This window comes from Pongo pygmaeus, chromosome 9 (genome assembly GCF_028885625.2).
Source record: "Pongo pygmaeus isolate AG05252 chromosome 9, NHGRI_mPonPyg2-v2.0_pri, whole genome shotgun sequence".
NCBI lineage: Eukaryota > Metazoa > Chordata > Mammalia > Primates > Hominidae > Pongo > Pongo pygmaeus.
In genome coordinates, this window is record NC_072382.2 from 30696760 (window position 1) to 30718149 (window position 21390).

The 21390-nt window shown below is 37.2% G+C and overlaps 2 protein-coding genes across 13 annotated transcripts in view; one reads left to right on the plus strand and one right to left on the minus strand.

The window, feature by feature from the left end:
* The window catches only part of IFTAP (intraflagellar transport associated protein), a 63437-nt gene extending 44997 nt beyond the window's left edge, over positions 1-18440 (minus strand). For 2 of the 12 annotated variants that reach the window (XM_054440973.2, XM_054440965.2), the window contains exons 1-2: positions 18130-18386; positions 2576-2734 (exon numbers count right to left, since the gene is read on the minus strand). In XM_054440973.2, coding sequence (XP_054296948.1) covers positions 2576-2711 — 136 coding nt within the window. In that variant the 5' untranslated portion in view covers positions 2712-2734; positions 18130-18386. Of the gene's footprint in view, positions 1-2575; positions 2735-8171; positions 8206-15168; positions 15256-17639; positions 17691-17975 lie in introns of those variants that run through there. The other 10 variants (XM_063670978.1, XM_054440960.2, XM_054440971.2 and 7 more) reach the window with 10 other exon arrangements.
* Positions 18424-20942, plus strand: RAG2 (recombination activating 2). The gene has a single exon (XM_054440959.2). It carries the CDS (start codon positions 18721-18723, stop codon positions 20302-20304), a length of 1584 nt encoding a protein of 527 aa, XP_054296934.2. The 5' UTR covers positions 18424-18720; the 3' UTR covers positions 20305-20942.
* The last annotated feature ends 448 nt before the right edge of the window (positions 20943-21390 follow it).

Sequence of the window (21390 nt, forward strand, 5' to 3'; positions counted from 1 at the left end):
CCAGAGGATTACTGACCCTTTTAACACTCTTAGAAAGAAAATGAATCCCATAAGCATTCTGGTGTATAACTATTATAAAAATAAATAGAACAGTCAATCAGTGGAAATGGTAATGGACTTGACAAACTAAACTTACTAAAGAAATGTACATAAGTATGCATGGTGATAACCACTTTAACAGAGAAAAGGCTCAGTGTGTATCAACAAAACAACTAAACACATTGAGACAAATGAAGGGCCTGGAAAGAAACAGGGAAAATAGGAATTTTGGAAATACAGCTTCAATGCCTTTCTTAAACAGAACTAACCACATTTACCTTGATCAATTCTGCTGGCTATCACTCAACTCTTAGGCCTGTCCCTAAGTCCTGGTTTCTCAGAAGGTATTTAAATGTTTCAAGGGAAAAAAGGACACTTACTGATTTAAGACACATTTTTACACTCATAACTCTTTGTGCTTTAAGAGGAATTTTTTCAGGTCATTAGTTTATAATGTGCACTGGTGCCTAGGGATATTTTGAAGAAAAAAAAAACAATTAGTGTGCTTGAAGATGCAGTTTATGTGACTTGCATCATCATTTATTTCAGATCAATTTGGAGTCCAAAACTGAACCCAAAATGAAGTTATCACATCTGCAACAGTTTCTTTCTCAGCATGCAATGATCATACGGGAATTTGAAAACAGAATAAGACCCCTTTTCACAAAAGTAAATGTATTATAACCCCTTAAATATATCAAAGTCCTTGCAAAAAGTTTTTATTCTTCTAGGGTACAAAAATAAAGTCAGTCTTACAAATTATTTCCAAAATAATATGAATTATCAAAATGTCATTAGCATACCAAAATTCATTAATTCTGCCAATTTTACCCTTGTCTCCACCACCCCACCACAGCCATTCATACTGCTGTTTGGGTCCAGAAAACACAAACTAAATCATTAGTCTCGAACAAAGCAGGTATCTTCCTAAACCCAGGTTCACAGACTAAAAGATAATTTGGTCATTATCAAGATTAATTTGATCTACATGTTATGTCCAAACAGATCATTCACAGTCAGCCCCAAAGTTAACTAGCTAGTTCCTAAATTTTTCATTTCCATTAAGTATAAACAAAAACCACCACATCTGTTTTTTGTTTAAGTGTAAACAAAACAGATATCAACTATATTATATCTTGCCTGATAAAAGAAACAGGTTAGAATCACATTTTCTTTTCATTATAACTACCACTCTTCTTTTACATTTATACATTATAACTATAATTTCCTTATAACTACTACTCTTGTTTTACATTTCTTTGGGACACATGAATCATTACTCAAATCATGAAGTCAGGTATCTTAAGAGTGTCATGACCTCAGAGATTATGGAACTCCCTGTTCTCACCCTTGAGTACATATTAGAAGCACCAGAAGAGGTTTTTTTTATAAAATACGAATCCCTTGATCCTAGCTGAGCTTTAGAGTGGGCTCTGATGTCAATACATTCTAAAAGCAAGTCAGGTGAGTCTAATGTATAGCTAGGTAGAGAACCAATGGTCTCAAAAGTGTGGATCAATGACCCAGAAAGGATCAAGATTGAGAACAAGCTGATGGCAATCTGAAGCAGAACCCAGAAGGAAGATAACAACTCAAATGCCTAGGGGACCACTTGAATGAATGAAGCAGACAATGTAAGCTCACATTTTTAGACTGTGTGAGTGCCAGAGAGCATGACAAACTAAGGAGCTCACTGGGCAGGGGCTCCAGGGCTCTAGCTGATATTGCCATGAGGAAGTAACAGATCTTCTCACTGGATCCCCCCCAAAAAAAAACACAAATCAAGATTTTCGTGTAAAATTACCCAACTTTCAAATGTTGGCTCAATTAATAAGCAATAACACTAGATGAGGGAAACAAAACGAATAATGAAAAACACAACATGGGTTTGGCCTCATCACATCCAGTCTAAAGGGTTGTTTCCATTCTACAGAAACCACAACAGCAGCAGCAGCAGCATCACAACAGCAATACCAATACCTAACATTCAGTAAGTACTTACTATGTATTAGTCACTACACTAAGAGTTTCACATGGATTATCTCAATTAACCTTTCTCAACGTTTGAGAGAAGTACAATTATTATTCCTCTTTTACTCAAAAACTACCCCCGCCCATGATCACATGGCCAGTAAGTTGTGATCCCAGGATCCACAAGTGTGCAGTGTAATCCCATAGTCTATACTATACTATTTCTCTTTGAAATTTTTTAAAGTAGGCTTTTAACAATCTCTACTCTTTGCATTTGGCTTTCTTAAAAAATAAAAGGATTATATTAAATGATTTCTCAAGTCATTTTTAGTTATCAAATTCTGTGGCTCTGACACCATCACACAACTCTTGGATGTATGAAGACTGGTATTTATATCATCAGTAACATTAGGGCATCAGTCACGAGTGCCCTAGTAAGAATTACCTGATAAACGAATGGAATGAATGTTCACTAAATAGTCTTTCTTAAGAGGAAGCAAAAACATACACTTATAATAAAATTATTTATCTCCATTGCTGCAGAAAGTTTACTTCTCCATTTTACCTTGTGAAAGATGAGTAAAAGTGTTCAGAAATTCTTCATCATATGTTTGCTCATGACAATTAAGGAATTTATCCAAGACTTCTTTGATTAATTGATCTTCATCCATTATTTCCAATCCTGACATATGGGCAGACATTCCTATTCATGAGGCCACAGTATCTGCAAGACAGAAAAATACCAGCTAGAGAGAATCAGGCAATATCAGCCCATTTGAAAATATTCTGGATGGGTAGGTTGAAAAATTCCAAGGCTCCAAAACAAAGATCAAGATAGTTACTAGAGCAATGACCTCTAGTTCAAGAGACTAGAGTTTTATTCATATCTTTGCTGCTGAATTATTAACTATCACAATTTTATTTTTTGCTTCAGTCTGCTCATTACTATCTTCTTAATTCATAAGAATATTGTCATATATTCATATGAATATTGTCATCCAATTACACAATTAGAAACTCAAAGTCTTTCAAGGTAGGAGGAACTTTAAAGAGTACTCGACTAACGACCCATCCAATGACAATAGCTTAGTGACTTATTTAGCAGTTACAGTGTACCAGGTGCTGTTCTGAGCAATTCTTTTGTTAGTTATCATAACAGTCCTAGATAAGGTCACAGAGTCAGTATGGAGAAGGGCCAGCTCAAGAAGTCTGATCCTAGAAACCATGCCTTTAAACACTTCACTATCTGTCACTCTATTCATCGGGTGACCCCGCCCCCCCTTCCCTACTATCACTGACAAACAGTTGACTTGCCTTTGCATCAACACATCCAGGGACTGGTAACTGAGCATTCCAAAAAAGCCTTTGGACAGCTCTGTTAAAAACTTTTAAAATTAAGCCTAAATCTGTCTTCCTGTACTCTACCCCAACTGGTTTCTGAGCCCCTAAGGTTGTACTGAAAAATTTCAGTCTTTCTTATACATGACATCTTTTCAAATATTTGAACAAGGTTATGCCGTCCTTTGTCAATCTTCTCATTTCATTCACTGAAACAAATTTATTTTTCAAAACCCAGCTCAGAATTCCATTTCTCTCTGAAGACTTTATCCTCCCATCTCCCACTACTGCAGGAAGAGTTAATCTTAATTTATCTGTGCTGCTTCTGTACTAGGATCTACTGTTAAATTTATCATGCTGTATTGGAAACAGTTGTGTACATTTCTGTGTTCTCTACTAGACTCGAGACATAAAAGGCAGAGTCCACATCTCTTCATCTTTGTATCCCAAATGCTTGATAGCTCAGGATGTGGCATAGAGCTGGCAGTCAATCAATACTAAGCTAACATTACTCATTTGAGCAAGTACAACAGTCAAGTATTGCTAGAAGCTGGCAAAACACTAAACTATACTTGCTCAATTATTTCACCTGTGCCCTATATGACATGGTTTCAAGTCCTTAAATCCTCTTGATCAATCTATCTGGAAAAAATTTCACATTGACTGCATCCCTTTATATATACCATCCACAACTGAACACAAGACTCCAGAAACGATGAGATTAGACTAACTCACATTCTCAATATTCCACTCATGCTATACAGCTAGAGCTCACATTCACACTGGTAGTGGCCATTCCACATTGTCATTCATTTAGCACAATGCTAACTGAACACCTGTCAGTTAAGACACAATGCCTCAATCCAAGCACAGTTTGGACTTCATTTTCACTTATGATATTTCACCTTGTTAAACTCCATTCATTCTGTATAAAGTATTCTTCTTACATAGCTTTGATAAAGTTATCTACAGAAAGCAGACATGTAATTACTGCCTAAGTAGCCAGTATACTACATGGGGGACCATAAAAAGTAGGGGTTTCTCCAATAATGTAAGGAAGGGAGAGCACCAAGCTTCCTTCTATCTGAAACAACAGTAAACATCTGTTAACTTTTTCTCCCACTTTTCCTTTATACTTTTATCATTTTAAAAATACAAATAGCATGTGTATTATATAAAATTATAAAAACCTTTAAGTATCTCCTGACTCTGCCAGTTCCCAACCATCAGAGGTAAATGCTGTCAAGAGTCTAAAGAATGTACTTCTAAATCTTTTCCTATAATGTTTATAGAGAATAATAAATATTTTTCTAAAAATGGAACCATATTATATGTTATTCTTTACAGCTTTAATTTAATAAGTTATCATAGACATATCACCACTTTAGTATATGCAGATCTAGCCTATTCTGTCACAGCCCAGCTGTATAGTCACAGCCCAGCTCTGCCACTCACTGTGTAGCACTGGGCAAGTTACTTGACCTCTCTGTGTCTCTGTTTCCCCGTATCTATAAAAAGGGATTACATCCCAGCACTTTGGGAGGCCAAGGCAGGTGGATCACCTGAGGTTGGAAGTTTGAGACCAGCTTGAATAACGTGGAGAAACCCTGTCTCCACTAAAAATACAAAATTAGCCAGGCATGGTGGCACATGCCTGTAATCCCAGCTACTTGGGAGGCTGAGGCAGAAGAATCACTTGAACCTGGGAGGCAGAGGTTGCGATGAGCCCAGATCACACCATTGCCCTCCATCCTAGGCAACAAGAGCAAAACTCTGTCTCAAAAAAAATAAAAAGAAAAGGGGGGGATTACAACTGTACAGGTCTGTATTTCCTTAACCTCAATTCCAAAATACCAAAAAGCTCAGGAAAAAAAAAAATTTCATAAGATAATGCCCAAATGCATTTGGGGACAAGACCTGATTGAATTAACATGAGAGTACTTATGCCTTTTATTCTACTCAGCATTACTATTCATATATTTTCCTGTAGAAATACCAATGTGCTTGCATATAAGGTGCTTTCCCAGAACCAGCCTAGAGATTTTGTATAATATATGGCACATGCACTGATTACCTTTCTAAACTCCAAAAAGTTCTGAATTCTCAAGCATATCTGACCCTGAGAGTTTAAATAATCGTGAAACTACACATGCCTCACAAGATTACTATGAAAATTAAATGAGTACGCATGGCATCTCAAAAAATGTTAGCCATGATGATGATGATGATGGATCAGTCTTGCTATTCTGTCCTTTGCCTACACAAAGACGTGTTACAACTGTGCCCACTCAACTTTGAAGGCAGCGATGTTACCTAAAGGTAAATCAAGATAATTCCTCATGTATTAGAACCCCAGATAAAGCGTGGAGTTGTAGAGGATTGAGTGAAAATTAAAAGTGTAGCCGGATACCAACTCAAAACAAAAGAAACTGTTTCAAGCTATTTGTACCTCAAAAAATTAGATACATGAAAAAGCATCGGTTATGGCTTATGCACATTTACTTGTAACACCGCCAGGCTTTAGCAATGCAAAGCTGAATAAACTGTGTTTGCAGTAGCTAGACAGTAAATAATGATAAGTAAACTCAAAGGTGGCTATTATTTCACTACAGTAGGATGTATACTTTATTACAAGAATTTCAACGTCAATCTGCTTTTCCAGAATTGGAGCCTAGAAAAATTTCAACAGTTTATTTTATCAATCTCTTCTTTAAAATCATCTTTGGTAAGTTACTTCAGCAAACAAATACCAAACAGATGCAGCCAGGTTGTGGTTTCCATTCCTGTAAATGTCTTCTCATAGTGCTTTAAGAGTATTAATAGAAATTCCTTTAAACTTCTTTTCCACTTCTGAAACTGGCATATTTTGAGCATTATCCAACACATCTCAGTAGTACTGAAAGCAAACAATTAACAGATTGTGCCAGCACAAATTCAAAATCCTTCTAGGCCTTTAATTTTATTTGTGTGGTTATCCCAATATAGAGATGACATGTTTTTATTGCCTATTTATTTATTTATTTAGAGACAGAGTATCGCTGTTGATGTGATCTCGGCTCACTGCAACCTCTGCCTCCCGGGTTCAAGCAATTCTCCTGCCTCAGCCTCCCGAGTAGCTGGGATTACAGGCACCTGCCACTATGCCTGGCTAATTTTTTTTGTATTTTTAGTAGAGACATGGTTTCGCCATGTTGGACAGACTGGTCTCGAACTCCTGACCTCAGGTGATCCACCTGCCTTGGCCTCCCAAAGTGCTGGGATTACAGGCGTGCACCACTGCGCCTGGCCTTATTGACTTTTTAAAGGACTTTTGGAACATGCAGTTTCACAAACTGTCATTATTTGAAGAGTTTAACAATACCCATCTTCAAATTTAGAACTTGCCTTTTCTATAAAAATATAAACCTATTATTAAAAGTCCCCAGGGACTGACAGAACAGATAATGACTTATCAGACAGCCAAGTGGTTTATGCAAATCCTACTGGGTTTCTAAAAGGAAGCAATGCTTTTTCAATTACCATTCACATACTTTTGTGTTTTTATCATGAAGTATTTTTCTAAAAGAAAAAGAGGGGGAGAGAGAGAGAGAGACTTGCCTGGATAACAGAATTCTTTGTTTTGGTTTGGTTTTTATGTTTTAAGGCTTTGAGCTCCACATGAAAGACTCAAAACGTCTTGTGATAAATAAATGTGTATAAATATCTGCTGGCAAATCACAAGCAACACTTTCACAATCACGGCCCCCAGAAGGAAATACAGGGAGCATGCACTGCTCCTTGGACTACTACACTTCACTTGAAGACCACAGGCCTGGTTAGGAATAGGGTTCACTTTTTACCAAGTCACTGAGAGATAGAAAAATCATATAACCTCCCTAAAGTCTTGTTTTCTGCTATCAAATAATGAAGCTAACAACCACCTAAGCTAGTTAACGTTATGTGCTCTCTGAAAGAACATTATTATGAAATATGGTACATGAAATTGTCACCACTGATTCAGCACACCTTTGATGTTTACCTTCAGATCCCTGCTTAATGAACTTACTCAAACAAAATGCAACTTTCAGACACAAGAGTAGTAGACCTAAAAAAGCAAATCACCACAAGCTTGCTTCTCTGAAAGTGCACAGCGTACTTTTTAACAGCACTAGGGTTATATGTCTGCAAAAAAAAAAAAAAAAAAAAGGGCGGGGGGGAGGTGGTTAAAAACTCTGAGAGTTGTGCAGGTCTATCAAAGCCCACTTAGTCAAAATTGTATTCTTCTGCTCAGTAAGAATCTACTGCTATACTGAAAGGTAAGATGGGATATTATCAAAATATTATCACTTCGCCTAAGGAAATAAAACCATCAACATTTGTACTTCAACAATTGCACAAGGTGTGTGTCCTTTTATATTTGTGTAAATGGTCAAATCTCCAAAAGACCAAACTGCACTCTAACTGCAGAGATTTAATAAGGCTGCACAGATGTGATTAGAACCGACCTAATATGAACTGATTTCTTCCTCCTTGACTGAACTACAACAATTTTGCATCCTCTAATTTTTTTGTCTTTCAGATAATATCAAGAAGAAAGAAAAACATCCAGTGGGAAATTCAGATTCTGTGACTTGAGAGAAACCTGAAGGTTATCTAGTCCAATCATAGAGAATAAATGAGTATGGGAAAGAAACTTCATATGGGGTTTCTGTCAACTAATGACTCTATTGATGAGCAGTAATGGGTGGTTCTCTCATCATAAATAGTCATGAGATGCTCATGATTATGAACTTTAAGGTATATCTGAAGCCATCAGGAAATTAAGCACAAAGCAGCAATCTTACCCTGGCAGGTATATTCATGCCTCCATTTATGCTCCATACCCCAATGACATTCAAAAGGCCACAGGCTGAGCACATGTTACATCATTATATATTAGAGACCTACCAATACAAATGAGAAAACAAAAGAAGAAACAAAAGGAATAAAGGGAAAGCAGAATATAAAACAAAACATCTCTTACAAAACAGAAAAGAACCTACACTCCTTTATTGTTTTTCATCAGGATGAAATAAAAAACATACAATTCTAGCATCAAAGTATACACTGCACTTCAAGTTATGAGCTTTTATCAACAGCCTTTTCTAACATGTAAAAGGCATAGAACTCTTCATTATCACCAAAAAAGTTGATAGTATAAGCATCTAGACTTCCATATATTATTAAATTCCCCTAGGTATAGCCCTTTGCTGTGAATATTAAAGGAAGTATTTGGAAGGAGGTAGGAAAGGTTTGGGGATTATTGTTGACTACAAAGCTTCAGGAGAGAGATGAATTGCATTCCATGCAGCAGTAATAGAAGTATGTCTTAATAGCTATACATTTCTCCTTGACAAATTCTCACCTAAAGGAAAAGAGAGCACATCCGTCCTAAAAACTGCATATAATTTTTAAAATGTGGGTTCAGATTATAAACAAAGATAGCAAAAAGGATGCCTTAACAAAAACAGATCTAGGTCCTTCCCTAAAGAGACTTATAATTTACATATTGACTTTTTTTTTTTTTTTTTTTTTTGAGACTGAGTTTTGCTCTTGTCACCCAGGCTTGAGTGCAGTGGCACAATCTCTACTCACTGCAGCCTCTACCTCCTGGGTTCAAGTGATTCTCCTACCTCAGACTCCTGAGTAGCCAGGATTACAGGCGCACACCACCACACCTGACTAATTTTTGTATTCTGAGTAGAGACGGGATTTCACCATGTTGGCCAGGCTGGTCTCAAACACCTAACCTCAAGTGATCTGCCCACCTCGGCCTCCCAAAGTGCTGGGATTACAGGCATAAGCCACTGTGCCTGGCTGTAATTTACATATTCTATACAATACTCCATTTTTGTAATAGCAATAACTCAGATTTTTATGTTATGCTAAACTTATGCATGATGTTAACATTGAAGAAGCCTGGACCAAGGCTGCATGGGACCTCCCTATATACCTCTTTGGAACCTCCTGGGAATTCATCTTGTGAATCTATAATTTTTTTTAGCTTAAAAATGGGGGACAGAAACAGAAAAGAAGGATAAGTCAATTAAAACAAAAGATATTTAGGAAAAGAAAATTATCACTAAAAGTTTACCAAGAATGTTGGAACCAGGTGTGTTGTTTTCCCCCTACAGAAAGCTCTGGGAGAGAGACTAATACTAATCTATAAAATTACATGCATAAACAGAAACTTTCCTCTTGAAAAATTTGCTTCCCTTTCCTATTCATTCACCCAAGCTACTTTAATGAGGTTTCTTGAGGCTATCATTCATTAGGCCCTTCTTATAATACCCATTTTATTTCCCCAAGTATACTCTTCCTCCTAGCTGTTTAAGTCAATCTAGAAATGTCTGCATTGACTCACTGAGGCAGGTCAACTAAGTATTAGATTGTTTTCAATTACACAGTTATTAATTCTATTAAACAAAGAAAAATGCAAACCAATTAAGCATTTGAACTCTCCCCACTCACTCCCTATCATTTTTTAAAAACAGATTAACTGTGTACATGGAATCTATAGGATATACTCATAAGACAAATCTCAGGAAATCCATTGTTTTTGAAATCAAAAAGAATGCCTTTTCAGTACCATTTTTGTTTCTTTGGTTTTTTTTTTTTAATCATTTAGAGTTGTGTGGAATTACAAGTAAACACCCTACCTTCACCCCCTAACAAAACTCCTATAAGCACACTAACTGACTTCTAGACATTCATCAACAAAAATTTGCCATACACATATTTCAACCACGTCCAAAACTGATCTCCTAGCCTCAGAAATGCTATCAACTATATCAATGAGTTACGGGTAGTAACGGCAAGTAACTCAGTGAACACTTTTTTCAAGACTCCTGATAAAACTGTGAATCCATAAAGCAGTAGGGTTTCTGAGTCAACTTTATAGCTCTATAATCACACAATATTTCAATCATAAAAGATTTATTAGCTCAAACCTAATCCCACCCTCACATAAGATACAATGTCCCACTAATGGTTACTTTATCTATACTGCATACTATGACACAAAGGCATCCACTCTTAATTAAAATTGTCCCCTTCTCTCCAACTTCCTGAGCCTGTTAGCCACCTGCACAGTGCACAGGACTTTAAACAATACCAAGAAGCCTACTCTAAAGCAAAACCCACACATCTGGTTAGGAGCAGGTGTAGACTAACTGAACTAAATCACCTAAGAGTTCATTTCTAAGTGTTTCAAAATACCAGATCTTACAAATAAAATCAAACTTTATTTCACTTGGCATTCTCTTAAAAGAAGTAAGATTTTAGATTTGTTTCCCAGCTATTTTGAATTATAAATTCCTAAGACTGTGGAATAATAAATGGGCTGTAAGAGGTAATACAATGCTTCCCCAGTTTCCAATTTCACTCAATACTTTATTTGCAATTTTGCCTCAAGGTACAAAACTTAACACACACATGCACATACATATATAAATAATTTCTTTTTGCCAATATGGTTTCTATACTTAAAGACAGAAATTAAGAATCAGGCCAGGTGCATAGCTCTTGCCTGTAACCCCAGCACTTGGGAAGGACAACATAGGGGGATCACTTTAGCCCAGCAGTTCAGGACCACCTGGCCAGTATAGTGAGACCTCATCTCTACAAAAAATTAAATAATTAGCTGAGCATGATGGTGTCCACCTGTGGTCCCAGCTACCTGAGAGACTGAGATGGGAGGATCACTTGAGCCCAGAAGGTGGTGGCTGAGTTGAGCCAAGATTATGCCACTGCACTCCAGCCTGGGCAACAGAGCAACACCCTGTCTCCAAAAAAGTCAATAAATAAATAAAATAAAAAGAATCACAAACTCCTAACTCCTTTCCTTCTCTAAAAATAAAGTATTTCAGTAAATATTTTCTAGCAAGAAAATTTTTCTAGCAAAACTCCTCTGAAATGTTTTCTCTATTTTGTTTTCAAGAAAAGAATCCACCTTAAATCAGAGATCATGAAATTTTTTAAGACGATACCAGTCATTCTGGTCAGGTGGCCATATCTAACTAATTGCTTTAAATAAAAAATGTCAAGTCACTTGTCATGTTCTTCTCTTGACAACCCATCATAGTAACTGTAAATTGCTTCCTTCTATACATTTCCTCTTCCTTCCTCTTTTCTTTGTCAGTTTCAGTTGTGGCTCCTATTGTGGAATTCATTCAACAAGCCAAACATCTCCCTTTCCAACACAATTTATCTTATTTCCTCAAAAATCTCCCACTTAGTAAAACACTAATCATTGTCTATGCTTATCCTAAAGCTATGAAAAGCTGCCACTGACCTTATTCCAAACACTTGTTAACTCACTGAGAGACAATGAAGTTTAAGCTGTTTCTCCATTTATAAAATGGGGATGGAAACGCTTGAGAGATGTACTACATTTCTTGAAATGCACTGTCATGAGTTCACAGAACAGTGTTTCTCCTCTGCCTCCCTCCAACCCACCATATCCACAGACCACTGCAGCTGTGTTACCTTTGTCAAGTTATGTAAACTTTTCTGATCCTGAGTAGTTTGAATGTAAAAATAAAGGGATTGGGCTTGAGGTTGGCTTCCATCTTTTTTTTCCAATTATGTTTCCTTTTTTGTCCAATTACTAGGCCAGGATATCCCATTACTAAGTTTTTATTTTTCCCATAAGATAAAGGTTGTTTTACTCTGTAATTTCACTGACCTGTATACTTTGATAGTGTACTGTTGTTGTTTTTTTTTGAAATGTAAGGAAGGATAAATCAATATGTCCTTGTAGGAGTTTGAATTTGATTTTGCCTCAAGGCTTAAAAATGGGCTGAGCAACTTATAATTGTGATTTCTTAATGAACTTCTAAGAACTTTTAAGAAAAGCTGAATGTGGGAAGAATGTAAGGCATGTTCATCTGCAACCAAAAGTTGCTTCATTCTACTATCATATATGTTCTTCAAGGCAGTAGTTCCCAACCGTTTTCGCACCAGAGACTAGTTTCATGGAAGATAATTTTTCCATGGACCAGAGTGAGGGGGACGGTTTCAGGATGAAACTGTTCCACCTCAGATTATCAGGCATTAGATTCTCATAAGGAACGCACAACCTAGCTCCCTCGCATGCGCAGCTTACAACAGGGTTCACGCTCCTGTAAGAATCTAATGCCACATAGCAGATCTGACAGGAGGCGGAGTTCAGGCAGTAAGGCTTGCTGGCCTGTGGCTCACCTCCTGCTGTGAAGCCCTGTTCCTAACAGACTGCTGACTGTACCTGTCCATGGCCTACGGATTGGCAACCCCTGCTTTAAGGGGTTTTTTCATGTCTGATTTTTTTGTGTCTGATTTTTTTTCTAATTCTCCACATGGCTTTGTACATAGTAGATGCTCAATAAATATAGTTTACTATTTTATATTTAGTTTCAATGCTGAGGACTTTTGGAGATCAGGAACCTTGTATGACATCACTGTAAGTCTAACGCTCTCCTAATGGTATAGCAAGGACTTGGAGTCTTAGAACCCATTTTCAAATGTGCTACTAATTTCTAGTCTTGTCAAGAGACAACTAACCCATTCAGCAACTAATTGTTATGCTAAAAATTGCCTGTTTTTTGATGTTAGTAAAATCCAAAGGGAATCTATCCATGGTTTCTATTTTTGCATTTCTTATTTTGTATTTACAGTGAAGACATCCAATATATCAACTTTATGACAGTTGTCCTTATAGTTGCTATAATTTCAAGTATCTTAATCATTATACAGCAGTTTATATAACACATCAATAGGTTAGGGAAATAACCCAATATCCTTTTGCAGATTAAAAAAATCATCACGGAAGGAACTAGAAGAGATGATGATGCTTTTTAAAGGATGGATCGACATTTCAAATGATGGGAATCAACCAATGAATTGAGCTACACACAAACTGTTTAAAAAAAAGAAAAAAGACCCTGAAAATATACACTAAAATTTTGCAAAAAATTAGTCACTTATGCAAATATATTTACAGCATCTTCATCATTAGTTAAGATTTACTATATGTACATTCTATAGACATTTTAATCCGTTAATTCTTACAATAGGTAGTTATTATTCCCATTTTAGAGATAAGAAAACTGACACTCAAAAAGGTCACAGAACTGAAACTCAAACCCATATTTGCCTAGCTCTGATCATTACATTTTATCATCTAAGCCATATGGAAACTGATCAAATGACCAACAATAGTGGAAGGTTAGGTAAATTAGGTTGCATTTAGAAATTATGCTACTATTAGAAATTACAGGCTGGGCGAGGTGGCTGACTCCTGTAATCCCAGCACTTTGGGAGGCCAAGGCAGATGGGTCACCCAAGGTCAGGAGTTTGAGACCAGCCTGGCCAACATGGCAAAACCCGATCTCTACTAAAAATACAAAAATTAGCTGGGTGTGGTGGCGTGTGCCTGTAATCCCAGCTATTCGGGAGGCTGAGGTAGGAGAATCGCTTGAACCTGGGTAGCAGAGGTTGCAGTGAGCTAAGATCGTACCACTGCACTCCAGCCTGGGAGACAGAGCAGGACTCCATCTCAAAAAAAAGAAAAGAAAAGAAATTATAAAGGTAGTTTTTGCTATCAAGATCACTATGGAATATTAAACTCTTCCTTGGCTGAACACTTTACATACATTATCTCATTTAATCTTTTCCCAACAACTTTTTGAAGTAAATATTTCTATTATCCTCATTTCAGAGATAGAGAAACAGAGGCTTAAGGATTAAGATGACTCTACTACCAAAAAAATGGCAGAGCTGGCAAAGAAAACCAGGTGAGCCTGACCCCAAAAGCCCATTTGCTTAATCATTACACTGTATTATTACTCAGCAGCTGCCTGATATAAAGTTGGTAGAGGGCCTCGAATAATTACAACTCCTTCCTTCTGAGCCTTGCATTAAAGAAAATGAGACCACAAAAGAGCACCTCAAAGTTAAAACGAATGGCATTGGTATTAGTGGTCTCTGCTTTATGACAAATACTTTCTCATTTAATTCAAAATAGTGTTTATTTAAACCATAGAAACTATATGTATTTCTTCTGTGTTTTTCTAAAATGTTCTTAATTTTTAAAAATCAAGTTTTGACCAGATTTCTTTTTATCTTTACAAATAGTGAATTGTGTTGCCATTGTTGCTAGTAGTGAAAGAGTTAAATCCTGAGGGTATACCCTGGTGGGTATCTCCCTCAACCATCTAAAGAAAGAAAGAAAAAAAAAAGGTCACAGTCAGTTACTCCCATTAGATCAGTGTTCATAAGAACATCTGTAGGCACACATACACACTCTCTTTATAGTCAGCCTTCTGCTTGCCACACTCATGGTGGGCAGTCAGTGAATCTTCCCCAAGTGCTGACAATTAATACCTGGTTTAGCGGCAAAGATTCAGAGAGGCGTGAGCAGCCCCTCTGGCCTTCAGGTAGGTCTGATACCTTCATTTCTACCAAAGCTAAAAAAATGGGAACCTATGTTAGTAAACTTTAAGGGAATGAAGATGCCACACTTCGGCAGTGTGTTAGTTACAAGTGGATTTGGTGTCTAGATAGGGAAGGGATGAGTAGAATTTGGAAAATGTGGGGTTTTCTGTTCTCTGGCTGCTTCAGGGATTTAACTATTAGGCCTTTAGAGCACTATTATTAATATTCGTACATAAATCGTTCTCTGGCCTAAGTATAGGAAGGAAGACCTAATCCTGGTTTTACTGCCAGCAGAAATAAAATAATAAATAATAAAATAATATATGCCTCAAACCTGATTAACAGTGCAAGATAGTGTTATTCACACATTAAATGCCTGAAGTTACTTACATGAGGTTACTTGCTACTCTGGAGCAATCAGGAAAACATGACCAGCACGGATCAGCAAGATTTAATGTTTCAGAGTACAGTATCTTTCTTTGGAAAAGAAAAAGTCAGTTCAGATATTGGGAACTATAAACCCAGACCTCATACTATGAGTCCTTTTATTATACTCAACTATGCCCTAGCATCAGAGAGAATAAATGAAAATCTTCCTGCTGAAGAATGCTAGCATGGGGTTGGGAAAATTGTATATATTTATTGGTCCTATATTTCTGTCCTTTACAAAGAATCTTTAATGTGTTGACCTTGAAGCCTCCCTCAGCTGAAGAACAGGATCTTATTCTTTTAAATCTGCCTGTTTTTACGTAGCCTATTAAAAGGAAAAGACTTCAGTAGGTTATTTCAGATATAGTATAATCATTTAAAAACTCTTTTTAAAAACCAAGGTGTGACTAATACAGTCATATTGAAATTATGGAAGAGATACAATAGTCTACTCCAGTGAAAAATATATTCAAGTCAATAAAGCAAAATTTCAAAAACTAAATGTGGCAAAATAATGTGAATACACTTTCAATGTTCCTGTTTATTCTTTAAATGCATACATCATCTGGTTAAAGTGAGTAATCTAAAAATTAATTACTCACACTTGAACTGTGTTACAAGAGGAGGTAATTCATCTTAGCAATAAGAAACTTTACCATTGTTTTTAGGGCCTTGAAATTATGAAATGAGCCAAAGGCAGAGCATCAAAGGGAAAACAGGTCAAAAGCCCTGTTTCAAAAATCTCTAGGGGCCTAGACTAAGCTACAAAAATGGACAATCCTCCTTACGTCTTGCCCAAGAAAATGTTTCTGTGTAATCTACAATAATCATGTTTTCACTTACGAGAAGCCAAAATTCCTAAAGCAACCTTAAAATGAAACCCAGGGGTGACAATGAAAACTTGTTTTAAAACAAGTGTTCTTGAAAAATCCCTTTGGATCTGGAATCCATTACCACTGTATGGCTTGCCTTGTATCTCAATAACAGTCATCACAGGTGTTTGAAACAAGCAGGCCTTGGCTTTGGTGTTCCCCCCACCCAAAATGGGACAACTCTCTGATCATAATCACTCAGGCTGAGTGTAATCACCTACAGTTTTCTGAAGTGAGGGTCAATAATGTCTCCTTTTAGTTTCTATGAATAGCATTTTTCATAGTTGCTCAGATGCCTTCTCTCATGTAGGCTTGGGTAAGCCATGATATAAATAAAACACTGCCCATATTATTTTATAAGCAGGGCAGGTTGCTGAATGTACAACTCAGGGAGACAGGCTTGTTTTCATAACTTTGATAATAATCCTTCTCAGACACCATTTCCTCACCTGCTTTAATAACCCACCAGATAATTGTTGAAAGATCACCCCCTTACGAGTCTCCCAAGTAGACTAAAAATAATAACAAGAGATTATTTAGCAGTAAATTACAGCTGATCTACAGAAATTCTTTAAAGCAAAAACAAAAAAACAAAAAAACTACCATCTCATTAGAGTGACCAGAGATTCTAAATAGTCCAAGGAATCTTTGCAGGAGGAATAAAGATAAATTAGATAAATTATAGTATCAACTAACATTTATTGAGTGTTTATGTGCCAGGCACTGTTCTATGTGATTTACACGTGCTATCCCATTTATTTCTCAAAACAGCCCAGTGAATAGATACCAAGATTATTCCCAGTTAGACAAAGGGTGACAAGAAGAATAAAATACTAACTATCCTCTGTTAATAAATTAACTACTACCAGCATCCTCATCATATATGTTTATCCAATTCTTTTAGTTCAAATGTTTATCTATCTATAACCACTGACCTGATTCCCATATCCTAAAGCCCCTTCTCATCCTCTCCAACCTTATCAACTGCCATTACTGGCAGGTGTGTATGCACTAAACCTTATCTTTGGTAAATTTTAAAATAATCATAATTATCATCTACTATATGCAAATCCCTGTTCTAAGTACTTTACGTATATTCAACTATTAATCATAACTGACATCAATATATGAGGTTGGTAAAATTATTATCTCAGTTTTCAGATGAGGAAACTGAGGCACACAGGGGTTAAATAACTTGCCCAAAGTCATGTAGTTAGTGGCAGAGCCAGGATTTGAATCCAGCCAGTAAGCATTCAGAGTCCATACTCTTAGCCATTGTTTATACTGCTTTTGAAGCATATTAAGAATTAACTCTTAAAAGTCAAGGAATCTGTGCTATATTTTGTTTCCTTTAACATTTGGTGCACAGGACTTCACACTGCAAACACGGAGTGTATTCCACAACTCTCTAAGGTAAACAATAATAAAATAGAAATTTATCAAGCTTCCTTCATCTAGTAAATATTCTTTTTGTTGTAACAGAAGTATGAAATCCTGAATAATTCAAACTCTTCTATGCTTAGTCCCTGCTTACTTACTACAGAATTATTAAAGAATTACCTAAAAGTTCTTGGACTGGAAAGATGTGAAAAAGCCACTAGCTCTATTTTCCTAGAATGAAGGTGAAAAGGAGATGTGTTTAGGAACCTTCTCTGCTTCCCTAAAAGAACCCTAAAAACAGTAGTAAAAACAGTGAAGAAAACAAAGGGCCTTTAAAGTGCACTCGTTAAAACCTAATAACTGTATTTCTATTACTAAACGTAGAAGTGGTAAAAATCATTAACAGGCAATGTCTCCCCTGCACTCTAGGGATTCAAAGATCCATCCTTCGGTTCTGTAAGACAGTCACGGCTTTTGTAACCTCGGTGCCCCCCTTCAACCTCCCGCCCCAAGCACCTCCAGGGTCGTCAGGGGTGTAATTTTGAGTCGCGCTCCTAAGCATCCAGACAGGCAGGACACCGTAACGACATCTCTGCCAGGAGTCCCTTCAGACTGCGGTCTCCAGGTAACCGCACTCCAACAGAAGCAGTTGTGCTTCCTACCGGGTCACCTGTTCAAAAGTCCCCAGGAGAGGCTCCAGCAATACCAGGGTAGCGGTTTGCCCGACACCGCTCCGGGCGCTGCAGCCTTCCGGCAACCCGGACGTTGGGTCGGTGTCAGCCACTCTCACCTCCCATTCCCTAGTTTTCCTCCTTTGCTCCCGTCTAGTCACTTCGCACCTTCGGCTAGTCTTTATTCAGAGACACATTCCAGGAGTCCCCTCTCCCAGAGCAACAACGACAGATTTCCAAAGCGACACATCCCAGTCAGAACGGATTCTTGGGAAATGTGGTTCTTTCAGCTGACGCGTGGTGACTCTTTAAGGAAAAGGACTACAATTCCCAGAAATCCTAAGGAGCATAGTCCGTGGCTAAAACATGTCCCAGCTCCTTGGATGGAATGGCAGTAAAGGTTCTGTGGCTCTTTACTGACCTAACTCCTTGGATTTTCCTCATTCAGTCCCACTGCAAGCGTGCGGGAGGACTTAAAAAAATGCTATTCACATGTGAAGGAATCTAAATATGGTGATTATATGAAGCGATCTCTAAGTCATTTTATTTTATAATTCTTTCAGACAAAAATCTACGTGCCATCAGAAAATATGTCTCTGCAGATGGTAACAGTCAGTAATAACATAGCCTTAATTCAACCAGGCTTCTCGCTGATGAATTTTGATGGACAAGTTTTCTTCTTTGGCCAGAAAGGCTGGCCCAAAAGATCCTGCCCCACTGGAGTTTTCCATTTGGATGTAAAGCATAACCATGTCAAACTGAAGCCTACAATTTTCTCTAAGGATTCCTGCTACCTCCCTCCTCTTCGCTACCCAGCCACTTGCACATTCAAAGGCAGCTTGGAGTCTGAAAAGCATCAATACATCATCCATGGAGGGAAAACACCAAACAATGAGGTTTCAGATAAGATTTACATCATGTCTGTTGTTTGCAAGAGCAACAAAAAGGTTACTTTTCGCTGCACAGAGAAAGACTTGGTAGGAGATGTTCCTGAAGCCAGATATGGTCATTCCATTAATGTGGTGTATAGCCGAGGGAAAAGTATGGGTGTTCTCTTTGGAGGACGCTCATACATGCCTTCTACCCACAGAACCACAGAAAAATGGAATAGTGTAGCTGACTGCCTGCCCCATGTTTTCCTGGTGGATTTTGAATTTGGATGTGCTACATCATACATTCTTCCAGAACTTCAGGATGGGCTATCTTTTCATGTCTCTATTGCCAAAAATGACACCATCTATATTTTAGGAGGACATTCACTTGCCAATAATATCCGGCCTGCCAACCTGTACAGAATAAGGGTTGATCTTCCCCTGGGTAGCCCAGCTGTGAATTGCACAGTCTTGCCAGGAGGAATCTCTGTCTCCAGTGCAATCCTGACTCAAACTAACAATGATGAATTTGTTATTGTTGGTGGCTATCAGCTTGAAAATCAAAAAAGAATGATCTGCAACATCATTTCTTTAGAGGACAACAAGATAGAAATTCGTGAGATGGAGACCCCAGATTGGACCCCAGACATTAAGCACAGCAAGATATGGTTTGGAAGCAACATGGGAAATGGAACTGTTTTTCTTGGCATACCAGGAGACAGTAAACAAGTTGTTTCAGAAGCATTCTATTTCTATACGTTGAAATGTGCTGAAGATGATACGAATGAAGAGCAGACAACATTTACAAACAGTCAAACATCAACGGAAGATCCAGGGGATTCCACTCCCTTTGAAGACTCCGAAGAATTTTGTTTCAGTGCAGAAGCAAATAGTTTTGATGGTGATGATGAATTTGACACCTATAATGAAGATGATGAAGAAGATGAGTCTGAGACAGGCTACTGGATTACATGCTGCCCTACTTGTGATGTGGATATCAACACTTGGGTACCATTCTATTCAACTGAGCTCAACAAACCCGCCATGATCTACTGCTCTCATGGGGATGGGCACTGGGTCCATGCTCAGTGCATGGATCTAGCAGAACGCACACTCATCCATCTGTCAGCAGGAAGCAACAAGTATTACTGCAATGAGCATGTGGAGATAGCAAGAGCTCTACACACTCCCCAAAGAGTCCTACCCTTAAAAAAGCCTCCAATGAAATCCCTCCGTAAAAAAGGTTCTGGAAAAATCTCGACTCCTGCCAAGAAATCCTTTCTTAGAAGGTTGTTTGATTAGTTTTGCAAAAGCCTTTCAGATTCAGGTGTATGGAATTTTTGAACCTATTTTTAAAATCATAACATTGATTTTAAAAATATGTTTTTGTTTATTTAAAATGCCTATGTTTTCTTTTAGTTACATGAATTAAGGGCCAGAAAAATATGTTTATAATGCAATGATAAATAAAGTTGTTCTAGAACCTATACATTTTGAAAATATTTTACCCAAATAGTCAATTTACTAATTTATTTTTCACTGAGAATTTCTGATCTGATTTTTTATTCAACAAACCTTAAACATCCAGAAGCAGTAATCATCATCAAGGTATGTTTATATTTATTATATGAGTCTAGGTAACAAATAACCTATAGAGTGGTTATGACAAATTTAGCCAATAAAGAAATTAACACCCAAAAGAATTAAATTGATTATTTTGTGCAACATAACAATTCAGCAGTTGGCCAAAACTTAAAAGCAAGATCTACTACATCCCACATTAGTGTTCTTTATATACCTTCAAGCAATCCCTTGGATTATGCCCATGAACAAGTTAGTTTCTCATAGCTTTACAGATGTAGATATAAATATAAATATACGTATACATATAGATAATGTTCTCCACTGACACGAAAGAAGAAATAAATAATCTACATCAAGTTTGACATGTTTTCCTGAATTATTTGTATGCATTTTCTTTAAGGATTTCCCCTCCCCATTATATGATGCATGAATGATGTGCCAAAGTCAGTCATTTGAACTAATTATTTGTGAGAGTTTTCATGGAAAACTAGAGCCCATTGCTACTTACTATTCTGGAAAAAGGAAGTGAGTAAGAATACAATAAGAAAGGACCACCAAACAAATCTCATGGAGAAGAATAATATTATTTCCCAAAATAATGTAAGTTTAGAGAATGTCATGACATTTACAGGCAGAAGATTTAAATGGAGGAAAAGAAATGTATTTGTGTGCGTGTGTGTGTGTGTGTGTAGTTAACATGTGGAGATTGCTGCCAGTGAATATTATAAAATCAGTGATCTTGCCAAGGTTTAATTAGACACTCGCTAGGATGAAACTAGTTAAAATGACTATTAATTTTAAGGG

What these genes read in the sequence shown, in the direction of transcription:
- RAG2 (XM_054440959.2), top strand. Translation starts at nt 18,721, where the DNA reads ATGTCTCTGCAGATGGTAACAGTCAGTAATAACATAGCCTTAATTCAA.